At 60.0% G+C, this 25,403-nt stretch overlaps 9 protein-coding genes and 1 non-coding gene across 10 annotated transcripts; 5 read left to right on the top strand and 5 right to left on the bottom strand.

Annotated features, from left to right (window-relative positions):
- Positions 1-1,670: 1,670 nt before the first annotated feature.
- Positions 1,671-2,753, bottom strand: PLICBS_007998 (uncharacterized protein; the record flags this gene model as incomplete). The annotated part of the gene is made up of 1 exon (XM_018324527.2): positions 1,671-2,753. One exon carries the CDS (start codon positions 2,751-2,753, stop codon positions 1,671-1,673), a length of 1,083 nt encoding a protein of 360 aa, XP_018177706.2.
- A 262-nt stretch (positions 2,754-3,015) lies between these two features.
- PLICBS_007999 (uncharacterized protein) lies at positions 3,016-4,287 on the top strand (the record flags this gene model as incomplete). Its single annotated transcript, XM_018324526.2, has 1 exon — positions 3,016-4,287. The coding sequence occupies one exon, from the start codon at positions 3,016-3,018 to the stop codon at positions 4,285-4,287; it is 1,272 nt and encodes a 423-aa protein (XP_018177705.2).
- Positions 4,288-5,623: 1,336 nt separating this feature from the next.
- PLICBS_008000 (uncharacterized protein) lies at positions 5,624-7,075 on the bottom strand (the record flags this gene model as incomplete). Its single annotated transcript, XM_018324525.2, has 1 exon — positions 5,624-7,075. The coding sequence occupies one exon, from the start codon at positions 7,073-7,075 to the stop codon at positions 5,624-5,626; it is 1,452 nt and encodes a 483-aa protein (XP_018177704.2).
- Positions 7,076-8,005: 930 nt separating this feature from the next.
- PLICBS_008001 (uncharacterized protein) lies at positions 8,006-8,727 on the bottom strand (the record flags this gene model as incomplete). The annotated part of the gene is made up of 2 exons (XM_018324524.2): positions 8,006-8,188; positions 8,263-8,727. 2 exons carry the CDS (start codon positions 8,725-8,727, stop codon positions 8,006-8,008), a joined length of 648 nt encoding a protein of 215 aa, XP_018177703.2.
- Positions 8,728-10,949: 2,222 nt separating this feature from the next.
- PLICBS_008002 (putative monocarboxylate transporter mch1) lies at positions 10,950-12,716 on the top strand (the record flags this gene model as incomplete). The annotated part of the gene is made up of 1 exon (XM_065601296.1): positions 10,950-12,716. One exon carries the CDS (start codon positions 10,950-10,952, stop codon positions 12,714-12,716), a length of 1,767 nt encoding a protein of 588 aa, XP_065457368.1.
- Positions 12,717-13,138: 422 nt separating this feature from the next.
- Positions 13,139-15,479, top strand: PLICBS_008003 (meiotic recombination; the record flags this gene model as incomplete). Its single annotated transcript, XM_065601297.1, has 4 exons — positions 13,139-13,154; positions 13,206-13,333; positions 13,392-14,484; positions 14,536-15,479. The coding sequence occupies 4 exons, from the start codon at positions 13,139-13,141 to the stop codon at positions 15,477-15,479; spliced, it is 2,181 nt and encodes a 726-aa protein (XP_065457369.1).
- A 257-nt stretch (positions 15,480-15,736) lies between these two features.
- PLICBS_008004 lies at positions 15,737-15,808 on the bottom strand. Its single transcript has one exon. It is a non-coding gene; the product is annotated as a tRNA-Asp (tRNA).
- Positions 15,809-17,393: 1,585 nt separating this feature from the next.
- On the top strand, positions 17,394-19,000 carry PLICBS_008005 (uncharacterized protein; the record flags this gene model as incomplete). The annotated part of the gene is made up of 2 exons (XM_018324521.1): positions 17,394-17,951; positions 18,131-19,000. 2 exons carry the CDS (start codon positions 17,394-17,396, stop codon positions 18,998-19,000), a joined length of 1,428 nt encoding a protein of 475 aa, XP_018177700.1.
- Positions 19,001-19,353: 353 nt separating this feature from the next.
- Positions 19,354-20,535, bottom strand: PLICBS_008006 (uncharacterized protein; the record flags this gene model as incomplete). Its single annotated transcript, XM_018324520.1, has 1 exon — positions 19,354-20,535. One exon carries the CDS (start codon positions 20,533-20,535, stop codon positions 19,354-19,356), a length of 1,182 nt encoding a protein of 393 aa, XP_018177699.1.
- Positions 20,536-23,513: 2,978 nt separating this feature from the next.
- On the top strand, positions 23,514-24,810 carry PLICBS_008007 (uncharacterized protein; the record flags this gene model as incomplete). The annotated part of the gene is made up of 2 exons (XM_018324518.1): positions 23,514-23,804; positions 23,872-24,810. 2 exons carry the CDS (start codon positions 23,514-23,516, stop codon positions 24,808-24,810), a joined length of 1,230 nt encoding a protein of 409 aa, XP_018177697.1.
- Between the last annotated feature and the right edge of the window lie 593 nt (positions 24,811-25,403).

The following is a 25,403-nucleotide window of genomic DNA, read 5'->3' on the forward strand; positions in this document are numbered from 1 at the left end:
GTAACGAAGAGTCCCAAGAAGCGCGGCAAGTGTGGGGGCAACCACTTATCGACCCGAGCAGCAATAAGGTCAAGTAGGCGGACGGTGGACGGCAACGACCAAATAGTTCCCGTTCAACTTGCCGGGCCATGTCATGTCAGTTGCCCAGTCGGCAAAGGTGCGCTCCAGAGTGCTTGGTGGCCAGCCGGCGAGCTTGTGAAAGTTGCAAGAGACTTCCAAGCAGGCCCATCGGGGCATAAACGCCGTTGGATGGAGTATCAGGTGGTGGTCGTGTGTGTGTCCCCTGGTGCAGGGGATGCATCACCATCAAGACCAGCAGTGGGCCGCCACACGAGGGCCCACAGCGGGAACAAATGGTCGACTTCTTGCCTGCCAGGCGCTCGGCTCCGACACGGGCCTGCACATCATCCACATCATCAGAAGGGACGAGCCTCGGCAGGGCTGCAGGGGTATTGAGTCAAGCCGTCCAGCTGGCTTCCCAAAGTTTTGCGTGTGGACATGCCCTGCAGAGTCGGTCGGTGGCCAGAATCTCACTTTGCAAATTGACTGCGCCCATTTGAGCGCGATCCTGTGGCTCACGGCGTCCCTTGCGATGTCGCGAAATGTCAGCGGCGCATCCGCACGGCGAGTTCGCAGAGGCGATACGGGGCTTTCACACGTGGTCGCCTAGTTCTAGAAGGGAAGTTCGCCGCGCAAAGTCGAGACCAAGCCCTGTCGCTAGTGAATGGAGAAACGGTGACCCGCCGCAGACATGTGGCTTGCCGGAGCTGAATCCATTTTAGGGCGATTGATCTGCGGTATGTGCGGTCCCTGGAGACAACTGACACGGGCCGGCAACCACATCCGTGGGAGGGCTTTGGTGCGTCGCGAGGGGTAATGGTCGTGCTGAATGGCAATCTCAATGGGCTCTGTGTATAGGATAGAGGGTGTGAGTCGGATTGCCTGCGTGTCAAGTTAGATGATTCGGTTCCTGAAGCTGGTTCCTGGATGTGTCCGGTGCAAAGCACGGCGCCGCCAGACTTTGCAACTGACAAGCTTTCGCCCCGCGACGGAGTCTGCCAAAAGTTTGGCGGAATCCTGCCGCTGTCGTTCCCACCGTGTGGCTGTTTCGATGTTTGTGGCTTGACCGGTGTGCCGCCGAGGACGACCCAAGGGAGATGCTTCCACTTCCAAATTTCCGTCCTCGACAGTCTCCCCTCGTGTTCACAGCGGCTCTGTTTCCGTCTACCATTCCGCGCGGCCCTCCGCCAGAATGAGGGGCTACCACGAGATGAAAAATCTGGGGTAATAACCCATGGTTCCGTGGCCTGAGCCTGTACGACATGGGACCAGGAGACGTGCCGCGACAGTCCCGCATCGAAAACGGAATTGCTGTGACGGTTGATGCCGTCCTTGCGGAGGCCACAGGCCGGTTGGTCGTGTCAGCGGTTAGGCCGGTCCTGTTCATATCTGCCAACGCGCAGCTGGTACTCGAAGGTAGACAATTGTACCCTCAGCTCTGGACCAGTCGATACCCGAAGCTTCTGACAGTCCCGCGCAGCGAAAGAGAGCACACCATGCTCAACATAGCGACACGGGTTCACGCCGAAAACAAAGCCCAGGGTGAGAGTTTGGGTCGTCCAAAAAGTGATTGGTCTATGTTCTATCATCAGTTCGTCAAGCTTGTGGCCTCACCTCAGCAACTCTTCGTGTCCGGCCTCTCGCAACACGTCCTGCACCGCAGCCAGCACTCTCGGGTGCAAGCTCTCCGGCGCCGCCACGAAGCCAAAGTTGGCGCTCATCTTTCTGCCGGCCGCCAAGTCGATATCCTTTCCGTGAACGTCTGTGATTTTGCCGCCTGTCTCCTCAAACAACAGCATCGCACCACCGTGGTCCCAAGCTTTGGCATATCGATCCCGCCGTTTGTACACCCACACCGTCGTGTTGCCGAGGCCCATGGCCAACGCCGCCCAGCGCAAGACCCAGGGCAACAAGTCACAGCCCGGATATGCGGCATTGAGACGTTGGGCGACGGCCTCGTGCACGCCGTCGAGGGCTGAATCTGCCATGGCGACAGATGTGATGAAGCGCAGGCCATCCTCGGGGGCTGTGACGGAAGACACATGTGGGAGCTGTCGATGTTGGACGTTGCCCGCATTGCCCGAGAGAGAACGAACCCAGGCACCATGGCCTTTGACCGCGTAGACAATGCAGCCCTCGCCGGACGGGTCGACGTCGGGATTGTTCAGCGGAGCCGTAGCGTTCATCGACATGTTTGGACACGCCACGGCACTCACGGCCTGCTTACCGTCCACGAGCAGCGCTACATTGATGGCGTAAAGCTCTCCGCGGATAAACGTCTTGGTTCCGTCGATTGGGTCAAACACCCACGTTCTGCCGCCGCCAGGCTTGCCGCTGCCCGCCTGGTCGACAAGGTTGCATAGCTGATCTTTCGTTTCCGGCACGGCAAACTGGGCCTCCTCCTGGAACGTCTTGACGCCCTGCAGCAGATGCCACACACGTTCCAGAAGCGCGGGATTGGCTCGCAGGTCGGAGGCGTCTTCTTCGCCGACAAAGGTGTCGTCGGGGAACGCTGCCTTGCAGGTGGCAATGAGCAGGCTTTGGACGGCAAAGTCGGCGATTGTGACGGGGCTGAGGTCCGACTTGGAGATGGCGCCCTTGTCGGCCGACGAGACAATGGATTGGCTGAGTCGTGCGGCGCCCTGCAGGGCCGCGAAAGCGAGGGCGAGCTCCCGCTGGTACGGGCTGTCCATGGTGTTGGGGCTGAGGAACGCCAGGAGATGATTTTCGCGCAGTGAACTTTTAGCGATGCTGTCGCGCTGTGGTGTTGACACTGTGGCTGTGGGGCGGACTCACGCCGCAAGTACAGTGCGCTCATCTTCGCACGGCCCTCGTCATCTACAGCTCAGCATTCACGCATCACTAGCGCTTCGTTCGTTCATCAACCAACTCCCTCGCTTTCTGTTCTGCCGTGTCGCCGGGACCGAAGACCATGAGCTCGCACGCGCACTCGCCATGGCTCTGGACGTCGATCCCCATGCCGTGACGCTCGCCCAGGGCGTCGAGCCCTTCAGCCTGACCCCCGTCATCGCCGACCTGCTCCGCACGCGGTACCCAATCCCAGGGTCGATATTCCTCGTTGAGGGTGTCGATGCGCATCGCGTCGGCCGCTCGGGCTCGTGGGAGGCGGCGCGTCTGCTGCTCGGCGACGGGGAGCTATGCGTGCAAGCCCTGCTAGATGACAAAATGCACCGCTTCATCCGGACCGGGGCCGTTGACGTGGGCAGCTACGTCCGCGTGCAGAGCTTCGAGCTACGCTGGGTAACGCTTAAGGGAAAGGGCGAAGGCGGCGGCGATGCCAAGGGCAAGGCCAAGGAAAAGGAGGCGAAAGGCAACGACAGAATGGTATATCTTCTCGTCAGGGACTTGGTGACGATTGGTTGGAACAACTCCGTCAGAGCGCTGCACCTAGCCGAGACGGCGGATGCATTAGACTCTGCAGAGGGGGGCTCGGAGACGGAAGAGAAGGCTGCCTCTCAAGACGACGAGACAGTTCTCGCCAAAGAGCCCCAGTTGCCGTATCAAATCCTTGAGCCGCGGGTCGTCAACCGGCCTGCACCAACAACCCACAGGATCGCCAACCCTGCTGCGCAAACTCCGAGTAGCCGCAAGCGAGACGCCTTTGAAGACGGTTCTGACGCCGACCTCGAAGATGCCTTTGACTCCATCGAGGCGCATACTTTTCCCCAGCGAAAGCCCACTCCCTCTCGGTCCCGGCCGTCCACGCCTAGTCACCAAGCGTCCAGAGCCTTATCGACCGGTCCGCCTATACCCCTGCCGCGAGATTGGCACGATCCCCAAGTACCGCTCAAACTCACCACTCTTCGCTCCGTCCCACACCTCCCATACCCGCAGAACTGGTCCGTCAATATATTAGCTATAGTCGCCGAGCTCTCCCCCGTCGAGCCCTCTAACCTACCGCCATATCGCCAGCGTACAGCACGCCTCGCCGACCCATCCACGGCCAAGCAGGTCCACCTGACCGTCTTCCTTGACCCGGAGGCGTTCTCTCCTAAGGTCGGCAATGCGGTACTGCTCACAGGTGTTAAGAACCATCGCTTCGACGGCGGTAGCCTGAAAAAGTACGCGAGCGATGGCAAGGAAGGCAAGCGTTGGTGGTTCGAGGAGCCGTGGGAGCTCGGTTGGTGCGACGTGAGGGGCATCAAGGAATGGTGGGCACAGATGGAGGCCGCCATGGCCGAAGACCTGGACGACTTTGAGGGATGACTTGGATACGTTTGTCCGCCACTGCTTACTGCATATGCCCTTTGCGTTGGCACATTCACAAGAGCGCGAGTTTCCGACGGCGAGAAAGGCTGCCGCATAATCAGCACCATGGATTCAGAGTGGCTAATTGAGCACCGTCGGTCGCTTCTCGAGGCATCAAATTACGAATGACAATCCACGACTCAGTCCGTCGAGTATATATATACATCGTGATGACGCGAGCTCCCTGACCATGTCCGCGCGCTGCCCACGGACCGCCTCTCGCCGCCCGATGGAGTTTGTCCCTCCACCACGCGTCCTCACGGCAAGAAAGCAGATGGGGCCTCCGCGTCTACAAGAACCCTCGGATTGTTTCGAAGCTTGTCGTGTGCAGCGTCGACTCAAGTTTCATCTCATGTTCCAATGCACAGCTATGTTGGCAACGCACGGGCGACGGATGACGTACGTCGATTGCTTTGCCTACACCTCTGAGCTGTTTTTTTTTTTTGCAACCGAGACAGTCGCAACTTATAACGACCGGACTCCCACGAGAGCCAAGTACAATAGCCTAGCACCGTACCCGCGGCCGCCCCATTCCCGACAACGGAGATCATCCCTCAAGCCTACCAGAATGCGTTGGGCGGCAGTCTTTGCCGCCCCGGCACTTTGCCAACTCGCTGCGGCACAGGTGCAGCCAGCTTACGGCTGGGATCATGCCGGAAAGACGAACAGACCGTGGGACAAGAACAACCCCCGACCGAAGTGGTGGGATGACAGACTGCCCGACAGCGGCGTCATCCGCGGTGTAAGATTTGCAAGCCCGTTGAAGTTCGATTACAAAGGCTCAAGCTATCGAAAACCAGACTTGCGACTTTAGGGAAAATACCTGCAATTGGGCCATTCGGCGTGGTTGCGAGATCCTCATTACACCTTGCCACCCCTCTACCAAGGTAATGCCAGCGCCGAGCCACCTGCACCCCATGTACCAGACGGACTAATTCGAATCCACTAAAGTGCATTACGCCGCCAAGGAATAGGCTGCCGCTCGATTGTCTCATCACAATCAATGAATCGCTTCCGTTGACGGAACAAGTTGCACACTGTGGGTAGCGGAGAAAGCTAGCCTCCAGTCAGTCGAGCCTCGATTACCATGTTTCGATTAAAGGAGTGCGAAGTGGTCTTGTGACATACTGTCCTGTGTGCCTCTGCGTAAGCCCTTCCAGGGTTCCTATATTCATCTGGTGCATTCGCTGCTCCTTCTCTCCAAATCGCATGAACTCACTGCAGTCGAATGCCTTTGCCTCCCATAGCAAATGCTTCACTGTGCCAATATGTTGATTTAACAATGTTATATACATCATGCCCTCTTATTGAGTAAATATGAGAACCTCTTCTCGATATTGTCCCTTGCCAAGTGCATGGAATGCAACACTTCTTCGTCGCTCGCGTGCGTAAGCTCGCAAACATCCACCGGTCTTGACTCCAACATTTTCGCACTGATGTATTCGCCCGTAGTTTCAACCTCGTCTGGCTTCGCAACGACACCGTTGACAAACTTGGCCCAGCCCGCAAACGACTTGGCCGCTGCGGGCGTCCAGTCCAGGAACAGCGCAAAGCAATGTGGCATCGCCTCGTACTGTTCCCACGCCACGGGCACGCCTTGTCTCGCCGCCTTTTGCGCAAACACCTTGCACTCCCTCGCTAGTACCTCCTCACCGCACACGAGGAACACGGGTGGCGAGCCAGCCCACGATGGCGCAGCCAGAGGCGACACGAGCGGGTGCGCGAGGGCACTGCCCTCGCAGAAGAGGTCGACGCGCGGGGGGTCCGTCGGCCACACCTTGCAGGGCGGCGACTGCGCGGGGGAAAAAGTCGGCGGCGGGAGGTAATCGTAGGTGCGGCTCGCTTCGTCCGGGTCCCAGTGCATGGAGCGCGTGAGATCCATGGAAGGGGAGTTGAGAGCCACGCCGGCCGGCAGCGGCACAGCCACCTCGACCCCATGAAACAGAACTGTAGCGTTTCGATTGCCAGCCGAGGCAGCGCGGTGGAACTGGAGAAGTGTCTGAAGGAATGAGGTGGCTAGATTGCCGCCCGCAGAGTCGCCGCACACGACGATGGATGTTGGGGGTATCGCATCGTGGAATGACCCCGGAGGCGGATGCAGGAGGGACAGATATGCAACGAGAGCATCGAGCAGGGCCGCTGGAAATGGACCCTGGGGTGCCACGCGATACCGCACCGAAAGAACGCGACCTCTTGTAAGGGCAGCGTATTTGGCTGCCACCGGCCGAGTCGAGACCGGATCCATCAAGTAGTTGGAACCGCCATGAAAGTACAAAATCGTCATGTCTTTCCTCGCTTCGCGTACCAGGTTGTCGTACTTGTCCTCCTCGGACATGGTCACAGGCTCAGGTTCCTTGTCAGACACGCCGTCCCGATGCCCGACCCATTCCGCTCCCACAGGCTCCAATTGCGGCGTCGCGTACTCCTCCCCGCCTTCGCCGACTGCCGCGATGGCCTCACGCAGCTGCTGTCGAAGGTCGTCTTCAGGCGGCGGTGGGAAGGCGACCTTGCTTACCCACATCTTGCCCTTGACGCCCGGGTCTTTGAGAAACATGGCCTGCTGCTCGGAGATGGTTGTGGGTGGTCCATCGTTGAGCAAAGTGCGGATGAAGGCAATTGTGAGGGCGGTACGGAGGTCCCATTTCTTCGCGGTAGGGCTGAGGGAAAATACATGGTTGAAGACGGTCTTGACGAGCAGGGGGATCTTGGTGAAGATGAAGGCGAGTGGGGCCAAGAGCGAAGTCATTGTAAGTGGACGTAGAAGAATTTCCACTGCGCATACGGAGCCACTTCGGTAGATGGACTACACTGACCGAAAACAAGATGTGATCCCAATTGATCTTTAAAGGCTCACATCAGCGGCTCAAGTCTGGTACAGAGTTCAGCTCGTCAGGTGTTTACGAGGGAACGAGAGGCCAGCCACCCCGCCAAGGCCCCGTGGAGACCCTGACGCCGCAGATCTGGACAATTCGCGGTGTCCTGTTGCTCCCCGAAACACCGGCAGAGGCCGTCCAGCGCCTGACAGACATGGGGGCGGCCACGGTGAAGCACGGATAAACCATCCCTCCGCCAGCATTGAACCAAGCCCGTTTAGCCTCAAAGGAACTTGAAACGACAAGATAAGCACTCGATTGTAAAAGCTCTTGGGGGATGAGATCTTTGCGCTCCTGTTCGGTTGCTTGAGGCCTGGTTGTGGCGAGGATTGACTATGAGTGTGAGGCCCGGATGTAAGCCAGCACAGAGCTGTTGTCGCGAGATGGGTCGGTGGTACGTAGCCTCAACGGGGTCTTGCAACAGAAGTTTGTGTGCCTCAAACACGGGAAGGTCTTTGATATAAGAATTTCATGCTTTTAATTTCGCTGCTTGGGGTTATAGCAAGGATTCAGCTCAAGTGAGTCTTGCACTACGACATGGACATTGTAGGTTCACCGTTTGGGCAGATACACAGCCGTCTTATTCCTCGGACAGTTGAGTGAGAATCACCAGTGCACATCTCTGGACATTCAGTTTGCATCGGACGGTTCAGTCATCTTTCAATCCCGCCCACTACACCCCAGGACCATCTCCCCAGCTGGAGACGCCTCTGCCCATCGAGGGGCGCTTCCAGTCCGCATGAGCTTGCAGTCTTTCCAGGACTTGGCAACATGAAGCAACCAAAGCGATTCTTTTGTTGGCGTCAAAGCTCACGAGGTCTGGTGTCAGACAGCCAGTTGCAGCTCTCGCCTCCTATGTAGGTGCTCCAGCCATCAACCTCAATGTTCCTTCCGGAGACACCCCTCACAGGACCACGACACATATTCACCAGGTGCTGCGCACTGTCTGCGATTCGCCAGTCTTCCACGCTCTCCGACTCGCTGGTCTGCACGCCACATCAGCAGCTGTTAGCGGGCGGTCACCCGTTACCGAATGCCCGGGGCGTCAATTCCCACTTACATCGTTGCACCACGTGATGCTTGCGTTTTCCTCACACGCAATCCGGGCGCATTTCCCGGCGTTGAGGCTATAGCGAGGGGGAGCCGAGGGCCGGCGAAGCACAGAGATAAGGTGCTCGATGCGGTGCATGTCGCCCGAGCGCCACCCGCCGCACCGTACGGTCGAGGATATCTTCTTGGGCTGCCTCTTGCGGTCCAGCTTGTATGCGTACCGCCAGTCGGGCTTCACGTTGAGCATCTTGTCCAAGACATCCTCGATGAGGCCGCCGGACTTTGCCTTTTTCTCGGCCTTGAAGGCGGGCTCTGTCCACTGAAGTATCTCGACGTCCTCCGGAGGGACGGTCCATTTCACATCAGGACCCGACGGCGCGTCTGGGTCCCTCGGCTGGAGCGAGTCGGGTGATCCTTGGGACAGGGCACCCAGCACCATCGTGGCGATGACTATGAAAGAATGCGCTACGTGCATGGTGACGAGATGGAGTGTGCTAGATGAGGGAGGAAAAGGAGAGGTGGTGTGGTATATGGCCTCGTTCACTGAGATTATGAGGTTGTGTCCCAGCAGCAATGGAATGTTGCGCATGTTGGCCACATCACGGAGAATATGGCTTCCTTTTATAGCCTTCGTTCAATGCCTGTCGCCTGCTGCGCGTATTCGGCCAATGTTTGGCTACACGAGTACATGTATTGCGCTGGAGTCATCCTGGGCAGAGTCCATGTCATGACCCAGCCAGAATGGCTCGTTTCAACAGAGAGACGAAGTTCTGCTCGCGACTTGACATGGTGGCCCTCGTATAGTCTAACTAAACGGAATAAGAAACAGTAGCAATGCGTTCGCCCGAGGTTGCAATAGAGCTGGTGTGCTGGGCGAACAAGCCTACGCGACTGTGGCCTGGAAGCTCAATGCAGATGGCTCAGTGTTGGCGGCAGAGCACTAAGGCCCCAAGCGGAAATTCGTACCTTCTTCTCAGTCTCATAAACCAAAGCTACACTCAATATGTCCTAGGATTCCATCATGCTATATGCCTTGGTATTGACAACAGGTAAGCCAGCAAGCGGGGACATGGATTACGCAGAGTCGCAGATGATACTGCAGTCTTCGATCCACAACACCGCGAGATGTGACACTCATTCGCGCATGACATTGGCAACGAGAACGCTGGAGCTTTAGCTATGCCTTGCAGGATCCAGGCCTGTAGTAATGGCATCATTTTAGGTTGCTGTGGAGGGATCCTCTGCATGTATATTACATGGCGGCGTCGCATACGAATCACACAGGCTTGCCCAGACTGCCAGTGTTGTTGCAGCGCTGCCTGCCTTGGACGGCCAGCATCGACTAGCTGAACACTTCACGCGCCGAACATGGCCAAGCCCATTCACGGCCCAATCTCGACGCTGATCGAGGACTAAAAAGATTGGGCTTATGGTTCAACCCAATGCCTCGCGTTCTCGTCGGGGCGGGTGGTACAGACAGTTGCGCCTATCTGCTATAGTAGTGACCAGTCGTGTAAGTGTAACAGCAGGTCGTGCAGCGTCGACATGCCGCGGTTGCATGCGAGCTTCTTGCTTCTGGGTTACGCCAAATATTGACGCGATAAGATCAATAAGGCATCGTGTCGGAACGCCATTTGCCCTAAGAAAGAGTTGTCTGCAAGGACGCTAAAGTACGGTGCTGAGTAGATTCACAGCAGGGGATGCGTGCAGGTTGCTGGTGAGCTTTCGCAATGGAATAGTAGAGGTGACTTGGTCGCACGAGCTGCTAAGTCCCGGGATCCGATCACTCGCAGGTGACGAAATGCGCCACATGAGACGGGAAGAAATGGACGGGGGCCCTGCAACATGACGACGGAAGCAAGGTGGCCATGGTGCACTGTGCAGTCTGCATACCTAGCCGCCCAAAGACCCCTCAGCGATGCCTTATCAAAGGCACCACGCGGACGGAGAGGGATACGCACCAGGTACCTTACCTTATCACTCAAGCACAAATGCCTTGTCTGGCGTGAGAGAAAGTTAGCGGACCAAGTGTAGCTTGCCCCGAGAAGGAAACTTGGGGAGCAATTAACTACCATACCAAGGTGCTCAGGGTACGCAACCCGAAAAGCCGGGGGACTTTCGTGATGGCGCCGTGGACGATGACGGGACACCTGCCACTCCAGGCCGCCCTGGAGGCCAGCGGGATGGGCCAGTGACGGGGAGGTTCTCCACTGTCGCGGCCTCGCTACAGGGGAGTTTCGGCCCCCGCAGCCGCAGCCGCTGGCGCTGGCGCTGGCGCCTCTCCAAACAAGCCAGATGCCAGGGCAGGGCTGGCTTGGCGGCCCCGTGGACTTTCCGAGTGACTCCCGGCTCCCGAGACACTTCCCGACTTGGAAGGTCCAGTGGAGGGGAGTCCCCGCCTCGGTCTGAACGGAACCGGTCACGCTACTGACGCAACTGTCGTGTCCACAAGCAGGAGCCGATGAGGTGCTGCCGCTCCTGCATCGCGATTGAGTTACCCACCTTCTTCCCGTCGTCGACTCATCCATCCCATTCCCGCCTCCCTCCCCCTCCCGACCTCTTGCGCTCCCTCCTCTTCTTTCCTCTCGTCATGCTTTCTTGACTTGCGTAATAATCGTCTGCTGCACGCTCGCATTTGCATCGACCGCAAACGAAGCGCTCCGCCCGACCCCGACCGCTGCCGCGCGGCGAGTGACGATGCCCGGCGCGCCCGCCGCCGACGACCGGACCCTCGTCGCGATCCCGCCCACGCCCGAGAACGACAGCGATAATGAGCCCGCGGCCAGCGACTTCGCCAGCGACGATGACGAGGGCAGCGTAGACAGCGCCGCTCGCAGGCGGCAGGTTCGCAGGAAGCAGGTCGTGCGCCTCGTCGCCCTCGTCTACGCCACCATCGCCGCCCTCTGCGCCGGCTCCATCGTCGTCTTCTCTCTCTACGCGCCCAAGTTCCAGTCGCGTCTGCGCTACACCCAGTTCCAGGTCAACGGCGTGGCCATTGCGGGCTCCGTCTCCCTGTACCTGCCCGTCCCGGTCATGGGCTACGTCTGCGACCGGGTCGGCGTCGCGCCCCTGTCGTTGCTGTCATCGCTGCTCTTCGGCGTCGGCTACAGCCTGGCTGCGTACATCTACCGGAAGCTCGACATCGACTACAACGTCCTCGGCAAGTTGCACCAACCCGGCAACGAGTGGTCCTACCCGCTCATGATCTTCGCCTTTTGCTGCATCGGCTCCGGCACCTGCGCCATGTACATCGCATCCGTCTCGACTGGCGCCAAGAACTTTGGCAAGGGCAAATACCGCGGCCTGGCGCTGGCAATGCCCATCACCGGCTTTGGCTTGAGCGGCATGTGGCTGAGCCAGATCGGCAGCCAATTCCTGTACGAGACGAACCCCGACGGCTCCAAGGGCGAGGTCGACGTGTTTCGTTTCTTCGTCTTTCTGGCGATCCTGCTCGTCATCGTTGGCATACTCGGCGTCTTCCTGCTGCGTATTGTCGACGAGCAGGACTTGATCGAAGAGGCCATCGAAGAACTCGAGAACAGCGGCTTCTTGGACGGCAGCTCTCTCCTCGGCCGGTCCGAGCGAGGCTACGGCACCGCGGGCCCGACGACGCCAGCAACCGACCTCGAAAGCGACCCCTTGCTAGACCCGTCCAAGGATGACGATGTCAAGTGGAAGAAGAACTGGGTCCTCAACGCCGAGACTCGCCAGTTCCTCACAGACCACACCATGTATCCGTTTGCCCTCGCCTTCTTCCTCATGATCGGCCCCGGCGAGGCCTTCATCAACAATCTGGGCACCGTTATTGGCACCTTGACGCCTCCCACAGTTGGGTCCGGGGAGCAGACGTCGGCGGCGACTCACGTGTCAATCTTTGGCATCACCAGCACGATTGCGCGCCTGCTCATCGGCAGCCTGACGGATCTCCTTGCGCCTGCACCCGAAACGCAGCACGTGCAGGTCGAGCGTCACCGGGGCCATCGGCGGTCGCCGCTGCAGGGCTTCTCCATTTCCCGCGTCGTCTTCATGCTCTTCTTTGGCATCCTCATGTCCATTGGGTTCCTTTTCCTCGCGTCGGGCGCTGCGCAGAACCACGCCGATCGCTTCTGGGTCGTCTCGGGTCTTGTCGGCGCGGGCTACGGCGCCGTCTTCAGCCTGACGCCGCTCATCGTTACCATTATCTGGGGCGTGGAGAATTTCGCGACCAACTTTGGCATCATCGCCATGCTGCCGGCGCTTGGCTCGACGTTCTGGGGCCTCGTGTACTCGGGTGTGTATCAAGCTGGCGCCAAGGCGTCCAAGTCGGTGGGTAACGAGGGCGAGGACGACATTTTTTGCTACGGCAAGCAGTGCTACTCGGCCACGTTTTGGGCCGAGGGTATCTGCGTGTGGGTGGCATGCGGTCTTCTACTGTGGGCTTGGAAGGGCAAAGGAGGCTGGCAGCAGCGCGGCATCGTTATCTAGAGTCTGTTGGTGGATGTGGCAAGTTAGATGGCATGGGCATACACAAAGGCATAGGGATGGCGCAGGCATTGGGTCTCGTTTGTAACCACATTAACTTTTTGACGGACCACTGGGAGTTAGCCGGTGTTTCATTCTCGCTCGAAATCTATTTATCAAGGGCATTTAGCCATTTTGACTCAATGCTCAATACTGTGTGACATTATGGTGCAGATGGCCTCGACCAAGCTGGGCGGGATGAGGACAAAGTGGCCACGTGATCTCGCGTTGGCCCTTGGATTCGGCTGCGCGTCCCACCGCGACATGGCCGGTCATTCACGCTCCCCACTTCCTCGACGGCGCCATCGACTCGAGCGCCTTGGGGCAAACCTGCTTGTCTTGCGTGCCGCTATATCATCGACGGGCATCGTGCAGGTTCCGTAGCCATGACGGAACTCACAGGTATTTACGACGACGGTTCAAGGGAGGCTTGAGCTGATCAGCGTTATCCAGAGGCGGACACGATCCGCATCCTCGTGGCTACCGACAACCACGTCGGGTACGAGGAGCGCGATGCCATCCGGAAAGACGACAGCTGGCGTACCTTTGACGAGGTCATGAATGTCGCCCGGAAAGAAGACGTACGCTCTGCCTTCAATGCCCTAAGGTTCACTTCCCTGACAGCCCTTGCGCACACAGGTCGACATGGTGCTCCTCGCCGGCGACCTCTTCCACGACAACAAGCCCTCGCGCAAGTCGCTCTACCAAGTCATGCGCACGCTGCGCCAAAACTGCCTTGGCATGAAGCCCTGTGCCCTAGAGTTCCTATCCGACGCCGCCGAGGTCTTCGAGGGTGCCTTTACGCACGTCAACTACGAAGACCCCGACATAAACATCTCCATCCCCGTCTTCTCCATTCACGGCAACCACGACGACCCCTCGGGCGACGGCAACTTTTGCTCTCTTGACCTGCTGCAGGCTAGTGGACTGCTCAACTACTTTGGCCGCGTGGCCGAGGCCGACAACATCGAGGCGAAGCCCATCCTGCTGCAGAAGGGGGAGACGCGGCTCGCCCTCTTTGGCCTGAGCAATGTGCGCGACGAGCGCATGTTTCGCACATTCAGAGACCACAAGGTCAAGTGGTTTCGGCCCAATGTGCAGACGAGCGACTGGTTCAACCTGCTGGCGGTACATCAGAACCACCACGCTCACACGGCAACGTCGTATCTCCCAGAGAATGTCCTGCCGGACTGGCTCGACCTGGTTGTCTGGGGCCACGAGCACGAGTGCCTGATAGACCCTACCAAGAACCCTGAGACGGGCTTTCACGTCATGCAGCCGGGATCTTCGGTGGCAACGTCACTTGTTCCTGGCGAGGCGGTGCAGAAACACGTCGCCATCCTCAGCGTCACGGGCAAGGACTTTAAGGTGGACAAGATCCCGCTGAAGACAGTGCGACCATTTGTCACCAGAGAGCTGGTGCTCGCTCAGGACAAGCGCTTCAAGGGGCTGGACAAAAAGAAGGACAACAGGCAGGAGGTCACGAGGCGGCTGATGGAGGTGGTGGACGAGATGATTGAAGAGGCCAACGCCGACTGGGAGGCGATCCAGACGGACGAGGAGGCGCTGGAGGAGCGGCCGCTTCCCTTGATCCGCCTCAAGGTGGAGTATACGGCGCCCGAAGGCGGGCTGTTTGAGTGCGAGAACCCTCAGCGCTTCTCTAACCGCTTCGTCGGCAAGGTGGCCAACACAAACGACGTTGTCTACTTTTACCGCAAGAAGTCGTCGCAGCGTAAGTACCGCGGAGATGCCTCGTTGAGAGATGCTCACTAACAACACGCAGGCAAGGCAACAGCAGCGACGCCGGCAGACGCTCTCGAGGCCATCACGGACGAGGGCGACATGGTCAAAGTCGAGTCTTTGGTGCAGGAGTTTCTGTCGGCGCAGTCCCTCAAGGTGCTCCCGCAAGGCCCTTTCGGCGACGCCGTCAACCAGTTTGTGTCCAAGGATGACAAGCACGCCATGGAGCTGTTTGTGTCGGAGCACTTGACTGGGCAGGTCAAGCAGCTTCTCGGGTTGGAATCGGACGAGGAGGACCTCAACAGCGCCATGGAAATTTACCGGACGCGCATCGAACACCAAATGGCGAGCAGCGGTACGAGGCAGTCGCTCGGTGAGAGAAGACGCGTGCTCCGGCCCAAGCCGGACACGTGGGACAGCGACTTTGACGGCAGCTGGGAGGAGGAGCCAGACGCGTGGACGTACGAGGGCGTGTCCATGGACATGACACCAGCGACGACTCAGGGACGGCCGGGGCGGAGCGCGCAGCAGGACGAGGAGATGCTAGATGACGACGACGAGCCGCCTGCCAAGACAACGAGACGGACAGCCGGACGAGCAACAAAGGCTACTACGGCCAAGGCGCCAGCAAAGAAAGCGCCAGCAATGAAGCCGGCCGCACGGGGCCGCGGTCGGAAGGCGGTGCAGAGCGAGGACGAGGAAGAGGACGTGGTCATGGAGTCGGACGAGGAAGAGCCGGCGCCGCCGCCCAAGCCCGCTGGCCGAACTACAAGGCGCGGGCAGACGCAAGCGCAGGCGGCGACGAAGGCGGCGCCCAAGCGGCCAGCAAGGGGCGCGGCAGCCAAGACGAAGCAGACGAAGCTCGACTTTGCATCCCAGCGTGGGGCGACGCAGGACAGGGCATTGGAGATTAGCGACGATGAGGTATCGGACGGCGAGGACGCGTTTGAGCCGGCGCCGATTGCGACGAGGACGCGACGACGGTAGGCGTGCTGGTGGAGGGGCGGTAATATACCCAGAGCTTTGCTGAGGCGGTCGCTACGTCGCTGCCTGTATCGCACGTTGAGAGTAGAGGATCGGCCGCTGAGCGGTGGTTACGGCCCGAGCGAATATCATGGGAATGACAATGAACAAAAAAGTAAAGCACCATTCACTGGACGCACAGAATCGGTTATGTCCAACTCTCGCGAACCTCGAGGATGTCTGCAACTCGGAGGCGGAAATGGCAAAAAATGAAAGACGAGCTCTCCCGCCGGGAATTGAACCCGGGTCTCAAGCGTGACAAGCTTGCATACTGACCACTATACTACGGAAGATGGAACTGGAGCAGGCGTGTGGCGCCTGTCGTAGGTGGATCAGCTCGTTGGAAAGGCGCTACGTTATTTTTTCTTATACACGCCGTTGCGCCGTGGACCCGCTGGCTGGCGCTGGCTCCTAAGGCGGGAATGGATGGAGTCCAGTGAGTCGGCAAGGTTGGATGCGTGCGTGGGGGCAGCGGGCCGTGGGCCGTGGGCGACGGGTCCGCCGCCAAGTTCGATAGCATGCCCCGGGGAGCTTTGCAGCCGAATCATACGAGTATTTTGCACGGGTGTTTAAAAGGGTACAGAGCACGGGGTTTTACCAATCGAGCGGAGGGGCATCTCCTCCCAAAATCAAGAGGATCGGCTTTGCATGCACATTGTAGCCATACGCACGGTGATAGCGCATGTGAAACCAACCCCATGCATTTTGGGCTGCTTGCCCGCCTGGAGGGGGGGAACACCTCCCTGCTGAAAGTGCCGGGCGGCGGAGGCGGCGGCGGCGGCGCCGGGGAACCTCCAGCTCGCGCTTCACCACGAAGTGCAGTGGGCTTCTAGGCTTCCAGCTGCAGTGGTCAGAAGCTAACAATTGCCGCTTCGGGAATCGCACTGAAGGAGCCCCCAGCAGGGTTCCCCCCGCCGCCGCCGCCCGCCCGCCCGCCTTGAACCCGTCGCTGCCGTTGTTGCCGTTGCTGCCGCTGCGGGGGTATTACACGAGTCCCTCCTTGGGCGGACGAGCATGCCGACCAAGGTGCTACATCAGGTACAGTACCGTGCATAAGTACGAAGCAAATTATACCACTGGAAGCGGATGTACGTGTGATCATAGGGTGCGTGTTGCTGAGTGAGACGGGCATTGAACTGGGGTTGGGGCAAGTTTGACTTCTTCAACAGTAGGTGCCCAAGATGGGGGAGCCCCGGATGGGCCGAGCAGAGCTGTAGACGGGAGCCGCGATGGGCCATGTAGAGCACAGTCCTAAGAGTCCTGTATATTGTAGAGGCTCCGAGTCCGTGGGGGAGGCCAAGCAACAGCTCATACAGACAAGTCCACTCTTACACCGAGGCATGCCTTGTCAAGGGCGTGACGAACAGACGACAGGCGATAGATGGGGGGAGTAGAAGCGCCCTCTGTCCCGGTGCTCTCCATCCCGTCCATTAGGTTCATCTTCCAACTCTCAACCCCTCCTCCACCACCACCACCACCAAGTCCGTCTCCCCTCATCCGCTTCTTCCTCCTCCCCCACATCCCCCTCTCTTTTCCCCTTTCCCCTCATCCTCAGCTCAGCTTACTGCCTGCCTGCTTGCCGCTTGTTGCTGCTGCGCTTGGTCTTCCTGCAACTCCGTCGCCCTCTGTTGCTCCCGCATCGTCTCAATCCTCGTATAAGCGAGGGTCCCGAGTCTGCCAGCACAGCACGGGCGCCCAGAACAACCGGTCAGCTTCTCGACGACAGCTAGCTACCTACCTACCTCGAGCTCGACAGCAGCTACCAAAGCTCTCCATTTGAGAAGAGCTCGCCCCCCGACCGCGCTTCAACAGCGGTACACACATCCATCCATCCATCCATCCATCCTCTCTCTCTTCCCGCTCCTCCAAGCAAGCACAATGGGCCCAACAACCACCATCCGCGTCGCGACCGCCTCGCCCGGCACGGGCCCCTCCCGCGCCGCCACCCTCTCCCGCCTCGAGGCCCTCGCCCGCCGCGCCGCCTCCCCTCCCACCGCCGCCGACCTGCTCCTCCTGCCCGAGGCCTTCATCGGCGGCTACCCGCGCGGCAGCGCCTTTGGCTGCGTCATCGGCGACCGCAGCGCCGCCGGCCGCGACGAGTACGCCCGCTACTACGACGACGCCGTCGACCTGGGCGACACGGTCGGCGAGGGCGGCGCGGGCGCCGGCGACCGCTGGATCCGCCGCGAGCTGCCCGCCGTGGCTGTCGTCGGCGCGGGTGACCACGCGGATGGTGCGGCGCATCGTCATCATGGAGGGGGACCGCCGCCGGCGAGGGGAGACGGCACGAGGGAGGAGCTGGAGCGCATTGCGCGCGAGACGGGCGTGTTTGTCGTCACGGGAGTAATCGAAAAGGCGGGCGGCAGCCTGTACTGCTCCGTCGTGTACGTGTGCCCGCGCGAGGGCATCATCGGCAAGCGGCGCAAGGTCCTGCCTGTAAGTCAGGCGTTCGAGCTACAACCTACCTACCTACCTCTCTCTCCCCAATTGTCCCCCATCATCCTCCATCCAGCCTCACGCAACAAGCACTCTCCATCACCCACTCCCCCCCAATGCTGCACAACACAACGAGATGAGAAACAAAAGAAAGCTGACTGGAGACATCTACCTGGCAGACCGGCACCGAGCGCCTCGTCTGGGCGCAGGGCTCCCCCTCCACCCTCCGCGCCGTCAGCACCACCATCCGCGGCGCCCGCGTCAATCTCGCCGCCGCCATCTGCTGGGAGAACTACATGCCCCTGCTGCGCCAGAGCCTCTACGCGCAAAACGTCAACCTGTACCTCGCGCCCACGGCCGACGGCCGCGACGCCTGGCTCGGGCTCATGCGCACCATCGGCGTCGAGGGGCGCTGCTTCGTCGTCAGCAGCAACATGTGCGTGCGCGACGGCGACCACTTCCCCCAGCTGCAGCAGTCGCAGTCGCAGGCTAGCCCCGCGCAGACGCAGACGCAATATCATCCTACTAGCAGTCAGGGCACGGGTCTGGGACGCGCCGGCGCCGCCGCCGCGGCGAGGAGAAGCTCCACCATCACGGAGGAGGGCTTCGAGATCGCCCTGCCGCCCAGCCCGCAGCGACACAAGCGCCGCAAGTCCGTCTTCGACGAGGACGGCAACGAGATCGTGCTGTGCTGCGACGCCGACGACGAGAACGGCACTTCTCCTTCTGCTGCGGCTCCCGCCGCCGTCGATGGCGCCAGACAGGTCAACGGCACCGGCACCGCTCTGCCCAAGCTGACCACCGGCACGACCGCTGGGGCAGCAGCACCGGCCTTCGCCTCGCGCGGCGGCTCGTGCATCGTCTCGCCGTTTGGCGACGTGCTCGCCGGCCCGCAGTGGGAGGACGACGAGGGCATCATCTACGCGGACATTGACCTGCGCGACTGCATCCGCGGGCGGCTCGACCTCGATGCCGCGGGCAGCTACTCGCGCAACGACGCGTTTAAGCTGACGGTGCAGGGGCTGGACATGGACCCCCTGCCGTATTGAGCGAGCTACAGGAGCGTCTCTCTCCTCCGATGAAGATTGTGTCACGAACGGGGTTCACAGAGTGGGACGTGTGTGCAATGTGTTGTAACTGTAGTGCCATGGTGCAGTACGAAAGTAGTGTGTGTGTGTGTTTGTGTAGGTAGTCAGTCAGTCAGAGCCGACATGAAATCAAGTTCAAGTATTTTCATGAGCTGCGCTATTATCCAAATCAACGTTTTGAGCCGTGCTATCCAAAGTCACAGTCACTCATTCGCTATGCTTCCATTGTGCCCATTATGTCCAATCCCAAATAAAACTCCACGCGATGCTGGAAAACACAAGACGACGTCATCGTAGACCCCGCGCCTCATGGCTCATTTCGTCTCATCAGGGTCTGGCCGCTGGCACGGCCGCCAGCCCTTGGCGAGGGCGTCGCAGGCCTTGCGCTCGGCGCCCGTCTCCTTGCGCTGGCGCTCGAGGGCCGCCTGCGCGAGCACCTCTCTCCTGCTCATGCCGGGCTCCGCGGCGGCGGCGCTGCTCACCCCGCCGAGGACAAACTCGCCGCCGGTCCAGCCGCCCTCGTCCTCGTGCACGTCGTCTTCGTCGTCCTCGTACGCGTGCCGGGCCTGGCCCGAGATGGTGTACCGAGACGTGTCTCCGCTAATGGTGCGGCCGCCCGTCTTCCAGTCGGCGGCGTCGACCTCGCGCTCGATCTGGTGGCACAAGTCCCAGAAATTGCGGTCGTGGGGGCCGTGGACGTTGTGGGCGAGCTCGTGACACAGCGTCTTACGGATCGTCTTGTAGTCGCGGTAGCCATCGTGGGCGTCGGTGCGGAGGCGCAGCTCAATGACCTCGCCGCGGTTGCGGTTGAGGCCGAGGGTGCGCGAGGTGCCCTCGTGCGTCGTCTGCGTGTGGGCGAGGGGCTCCATCTCGGTGAGCAGGGAGACGACGAAGCGGTGTTTGCGCATGGCGGCGCGGATGCCCGGGTCCTCCTTGAGGCGGTGCAGCAGGGCGAGGCTGCGCTCAGGCCGCGGCAGGCCGTCGAGCGGGCGGACCTGCAGGAATGTGTAGCGGGCGTCGTCGGCGGCGGTGACGGAGCGCGGCTTGTGGTTGTGGTTGTGGCTGCCGTGGTGTGCCTTTGCTCGCTGGGCAGCGCGGGCGGCGTTACGACGGGCGACGCGGTCGGCCATGGTGTTGACAGCCTGGACCTCGGCGGCCGGGGTGCCCATGAGGGTGAGCGTCTTGCCCTGCAGCGAATGCAGCGTCATGGCGGGGTCCTTGAAGGGCATCTTGAGGAGGGGCCCGCGGGGGACGAGCATCTTTTGGTTGCAGGTGGGGATGTCGAGGGTGGCGGCGACGTCGTCGAAGAGGTCGGCGACGGTGGCGTCGTCGGGCAGCTCGAACGAGTAGTTGTGCTTGCGGTGCGAGACGACGATGGTGAGGAAGCCGGCGTCTGCGTCTGTGGCTACGTCCGAGGCGGCGGACGGGGTGGCTGGCGCCGCCGCCGCCGCTGCCGCTGGCGATACTGGTGTTGTTGCGCGGCCGTCGTCTGCCATGATGGTGGACTTGATGGTGATGATGATGTTGCTGCTGTTAGGCGGTGGTGTGGTGATGGTGGTGGTGTTGGTGACGCTGACGCTGACGCAGTGGCGTGAGCAGCGCCGCGGGCGCGAGTCGTGCGGGTGGTGGTATAAGTGAGGTTCTGGCGATTACAAATGCAGCGCAGCGGGGGGGGTCTGTGTCTCCGGGGCACGCTGCGTTGGTTGTCGTCGACGTCAAGTTCAGTGATGATCAGACTAGATGTCCGTTTTCGTTTGAACAATCGAGGCCCAGGAGATTGCGCCACCAAAGGCCTTAATATATACCGAGCGTGCGAGTGTCGGTTGGTGGAAACGCGCGGAAGCACCGACCATGGCGGAGGTCTAATTCAGCTTGGCGGAGAGACGGAGGGCGACGGAGGGGGAGCAGCAGAAAAGCACCTGACGAGAACAGCACGTATCGAATACCCGTCCATTGCCTGCTTGGTAATACGTCACCGGCAATCTGCCTGTCGCGCAGCTGCTGACTGTGGCGGTCGGTGGCTTGGCGGTGGCTGGTGGTTGGTGCGTTTAGGCGGTCGAACGCGGTTTTCAGTGGGAAGATGGTTCTCGAGGCTGCACTGCTGCGCCACACGCGACAAAGCTTGGAAGCGAAAAGTCTCTCCACGTGGGGCGCAGCAGCGAGCAGTCGGGTTCCGCCGGGGACAGGAGACCCTTCTTACCTTATTCCCGCCCTGGCCGTCGGGGCATTCAAGTGCCGAGCCCGGTCCGGGGTGCAGAGTTGCATTCCCTCGGGTGCAGGTGTCGATCCCAGGACGGTAGTACTACGCTGCCTCCTTTCATGCAGATATGCATTAGACGAGCTTCACCGCATGGGCATGTCAGCAAGTTCGTCATCCTGCTCGGCGCGTCGCATGACATCCGTCGCGTTCTCCGCCTGGTGCTCCCACGCCGTCGAGCCGAACAGAATTACCTACCCTGGACATTGTCGACACAACAAGTGAAGCTCCAAATGCTACTCCGACTGACTACCGAGACGTGCCGCTGTGTAGTTGGCAGAGACGAATGTTCCACAAACGATAGGCTTTCAGTCTCGTTGTTTACGGGGTTGAGCATGACAAAAGTTGGCTCATAATTGCTGTCTTGAGGATACCATGATTGTACAAGCCGAGCGTTTGTGGAACAAGGCGAATGATGCCCACCGCCGTTCAGTCTTGCCATACCTCGACGGCGTAACGGCTCATCGCCAACGAAGCAAACCACGCCAGTCCGTCGCTTCTATCCGCAGTAGTACCGAGAGCGCATTCCCGCAACCCTGCCCCGGCAATGTTGCTCCGGGTGCGGTGTGCAAACTCCTGAAACGCTACCCATCACCCATCGGCTGATCGACCCGTGGCGTCAGCCCAGCGCGAGCTTCGTCCAGCTGCTGCTCGCCCTCTTGCCCTTCCCGGCCTAATAGCAACCCGGGGTCTGGTTTGCTCAACGATGGTAACAGCTCCGCAGCTTGCCCTGGCGACCTGCATCAGCAAACACGCCCTCCCTTCGCAACTACTGCGCACTTCATACGTGCCTTAACCAGAAGTTGCAGGTATCGAGAAAAGGGCGTCAGTGTGAAATATTCCACCACGTGTGCAGGCGGACAAGGTCACGTTATACCCTTGTTCCTGGGAATCCGCTGATGGCACAGGGCGACAGCTGACTGCTCACCGAGGGCCGCGACGGGGACCTGCCTTTCACGGACTAGCAAGGTCCACCGCCACCGCGTCTTGAACTTGAACCTTAAAACTTCCAGCACTGCCCTGGACTGCCCCTTTCAGCGAGCTCCCGAAGCCCAATAGGCTGGTCGAAAGAAATGCGGCTCTGTTCGTGCCTTGGCTGCGTCTCCGTGATGCTCGTGGCTCAACTCAAGACATGACGACAGACCATGAGGCTGGACGCGTCTTTTGTTGGTAATCCCAGTCAAGCAGGTCCTCCAGGCCATGTGTGGGTGTACGAGTACGAAGTACGAAGTCCAAGGGGCCGGATCTGTCCAGGGGCACAGGCGGAACCCTATGTTCCCCATCGTGGTTCAGCCCGTCAGAGGTATCTTGGCGAGACCGCAGAGTCACACACACTAATTTGTACAGGGCTCAAGCCAAGCCCGGCGCGGGCGTCGCAGACAGTGGTGGTAGCCGCCCCCAATGGCACCGGCGGCGGTAACACAAGTTGCAAGCGGCGTAACTAGGGGTCGGTCTACGAGAGGCACCCCTGTTGCTGTGGGCGCGGCGAACACTTGCAAACAAGTGCATCAGGCTGTGTTAATATGTGTCAAACGATCAAACCCCACGTTCCAACACTGCCAATTCGACTACCCCAGCGCCAGCCAAAACATGAGACGAACCACAACGTCCCATACCGTATTTGCGCGTAGGCCTTGGATGCCAACGGGCCCGCGACTGCCGACCACTTCGGAAGGTCCTACGCAGAGCCGCGCTCGGCAGGCTCCGCCGTTTCAAGATCGACACGGCCAATGTCCAGCCTCGGTTTCGTCCGTCGTTCCTCCAATGCCTCCTTAATTGACGACGCCGCTAGAATAGGCAGGAGTCTCTTCCATCTTCGGCATCGCTCCGAGCGCCGCATGGTTGAGGCCATGGACCTGGATGGCTGTTCTCGACGCTCACCAGGCAGCTCCCACAAGCTGGCGCCACAACAGCCAGCCTCTCGTCGGGTGACTCGGGTCAATTAAGCATACCAGGCGTACTTGCCTATCCAGGGCAGCGTCTCCGTAGCGGCCTCGGAGTCGCAGCCCGTTGATGATCGCCCAAGTACCGAAGGTGTGGTAGCGAGTCAGCTGGCTCAGGCCCTTCTGCCAAACCTCGAGTCGACAACGATTTGACGACAATGTATAAATACCAAGGTCGTCCACGAGGAGGCCGACGGGTGTCTTGACTCTCAACCACAACTCACATTCTCTTCAGACGTTCTCTACTTCTACTTCTTCTTCTTTTCTCGACAACATGTTCTTCAAGTCCATCGTCGCCGCGGCGGCGTCTCTCGCGACCCTGTCTGCGGCAGCGCCCACCGCCCACCGTGCCTCTGGAGAGGTCATCCCGGGCAGCTACATCATCAGGCTCAAGGACAACGTCAAGACCGACACCCACCTGTCGTGGGCGAACGGCATCCATGCCCGCAGCGCGGGCAAGGACGACTTTTCGGGCATCCTGCGCGAGTTCAAGGGCCATTCTTTCCACGGCTACTCTGGCCACTTTGACAAGGACACCATTGCCAAGATCGATGCCAGCGACGAGGTGCGTATTCATCACACGTGTTGCTAGAAACTCTGACTGGGGCAGTACTGACACGAAGGCTGCCTAGGTCGCTTACGTCGAACCGGACAGGGTGTGGTACCTTGACGACTTCATCGTCTCCAAGCCCAAGGCGAAGCGGGAGCCCACCACTCAGAGCCCTGCGCCTTGGGGCCTCGCCGCCATCACTCACCGTGAGCCAGGCGCTACCGAGTACCCGCACGACAGTGCGGCCGGCGAGGGTGCCTTCGCCTACGTCGTTGACAGCGGTATTCGAGTCTCCCACCGCGAGTTTGAAGGCCGCGCCTCCAACGGCTGGACCGCGTATGAAGGCAAGGTGGAGGACACGTCCGGTCACGGCACTCACGTTGCCGGCACCATCGGCGGCGTGACCTTTGGCGTCGCCAAGAAGGCAAACCTCATCAGCGTCAAGGTTTTCGAGGGACGCGAGACCGCTACTTCCATCATCATTGCCGGCTTCGACTGGGCCGTCAGCGACATCATCTCAAACGGCCGCCAGAACAACGCTGTCATCAACATGTCGCTTGGCGGCCCCAAGACGCAGGCCTGGAACGATGCCATCGACAAGGCCTTCTCCGAAGGCGTCCTGTGCGTCGTCGCCGCCGGCAACTACAAGGTTGACGCGAAGGACACGTCGCCTGCCTCCGCGCCCAGCTCCTTCACCGTCGGCGCCGTCAACGAGAACTGGGAGATTGTCACCAACTGGGACAACGGCCAGGGTTCCAACTTCGGCGCCGTCCTGGACATCTTCGCGCCCGGCGACAACATTGAGTCGGCCAGCTTTAAGAACGACGAGGGCAGCCTGATCATGGGCGGCACCTCGATGGCCTGCCCCCACGTCGCCGGCATGGCCCTGTATGCCATGACTGTCAACGGCGTCCAGGGCGCCCAGGCTGTCACCGACCATCTTCTTAAGAACGCTGGCCAGGACGTCGTCCGGGGACCCATCTACGACTCCCCGAACCGCATGGCCAACCTGGGCAACTAAGTGCTGTACAGGCAAGGACAGGCAGAGTCTCGCCAGGACTTGAGTCCAACGGCACTACCTACGTGTAAGCTTCTAATGTATAGTCGGATGAGGTCTGATGTCGCAAGCCCAGTGCTATAAAGTATTCTTACCCAGGTAGCCTCTTGTAAAGGAATAGAATCATTCCGTCCTTTTCGAGTGACGTTGCCGGCGCTATTGATGATCGTGATCTTGGCATGATATGCCACGCGTCGGGAGGGTCCAGCATGCCCACTTATACGCGGTCGGACGTCAGAGTAAAGCTATCAAATTGCCGATAACTGCTCCCGTAGCTTGATTCTCGCAGGATTGGGGTCGAAGAAATATGGACTGCGGCGTTATAGTTCCGCAGCGCTCTACATGCGACGCGAGGGGTTGCGAGGGGCTGCAAACTCCACAGTCCATCCATCATACGTTCCATGGGAAACAATTACGGCACGTATCATTCACATTACATACGAATATTCTCCTTCCCGAACCATATAGGTTCCCTTCCCAAGGCCGGACCCCGCGGCGGTGGGAACGCGGTCATGCGACGGTTCGGACGAACAGCCCGTTGAGAACGTGGGACGCAA

Source organism: Purpureocillium lilacinum (genome assembly GCF_023168085.1).
Source record: "Purpureocillium lilacinum CBS 284.36 DNA, scaffold_6, whole genome shotgun sequence".
In the NCBI taxonomy this organism is placed as follows: domain Eukaryota; kingdom Fungi; phylum Ascomycota; class Sordariomycetes; order Hypocreales; family Ophiocordycipitaceae; genus Purpureocillium; species Purpureocillium lilacinum.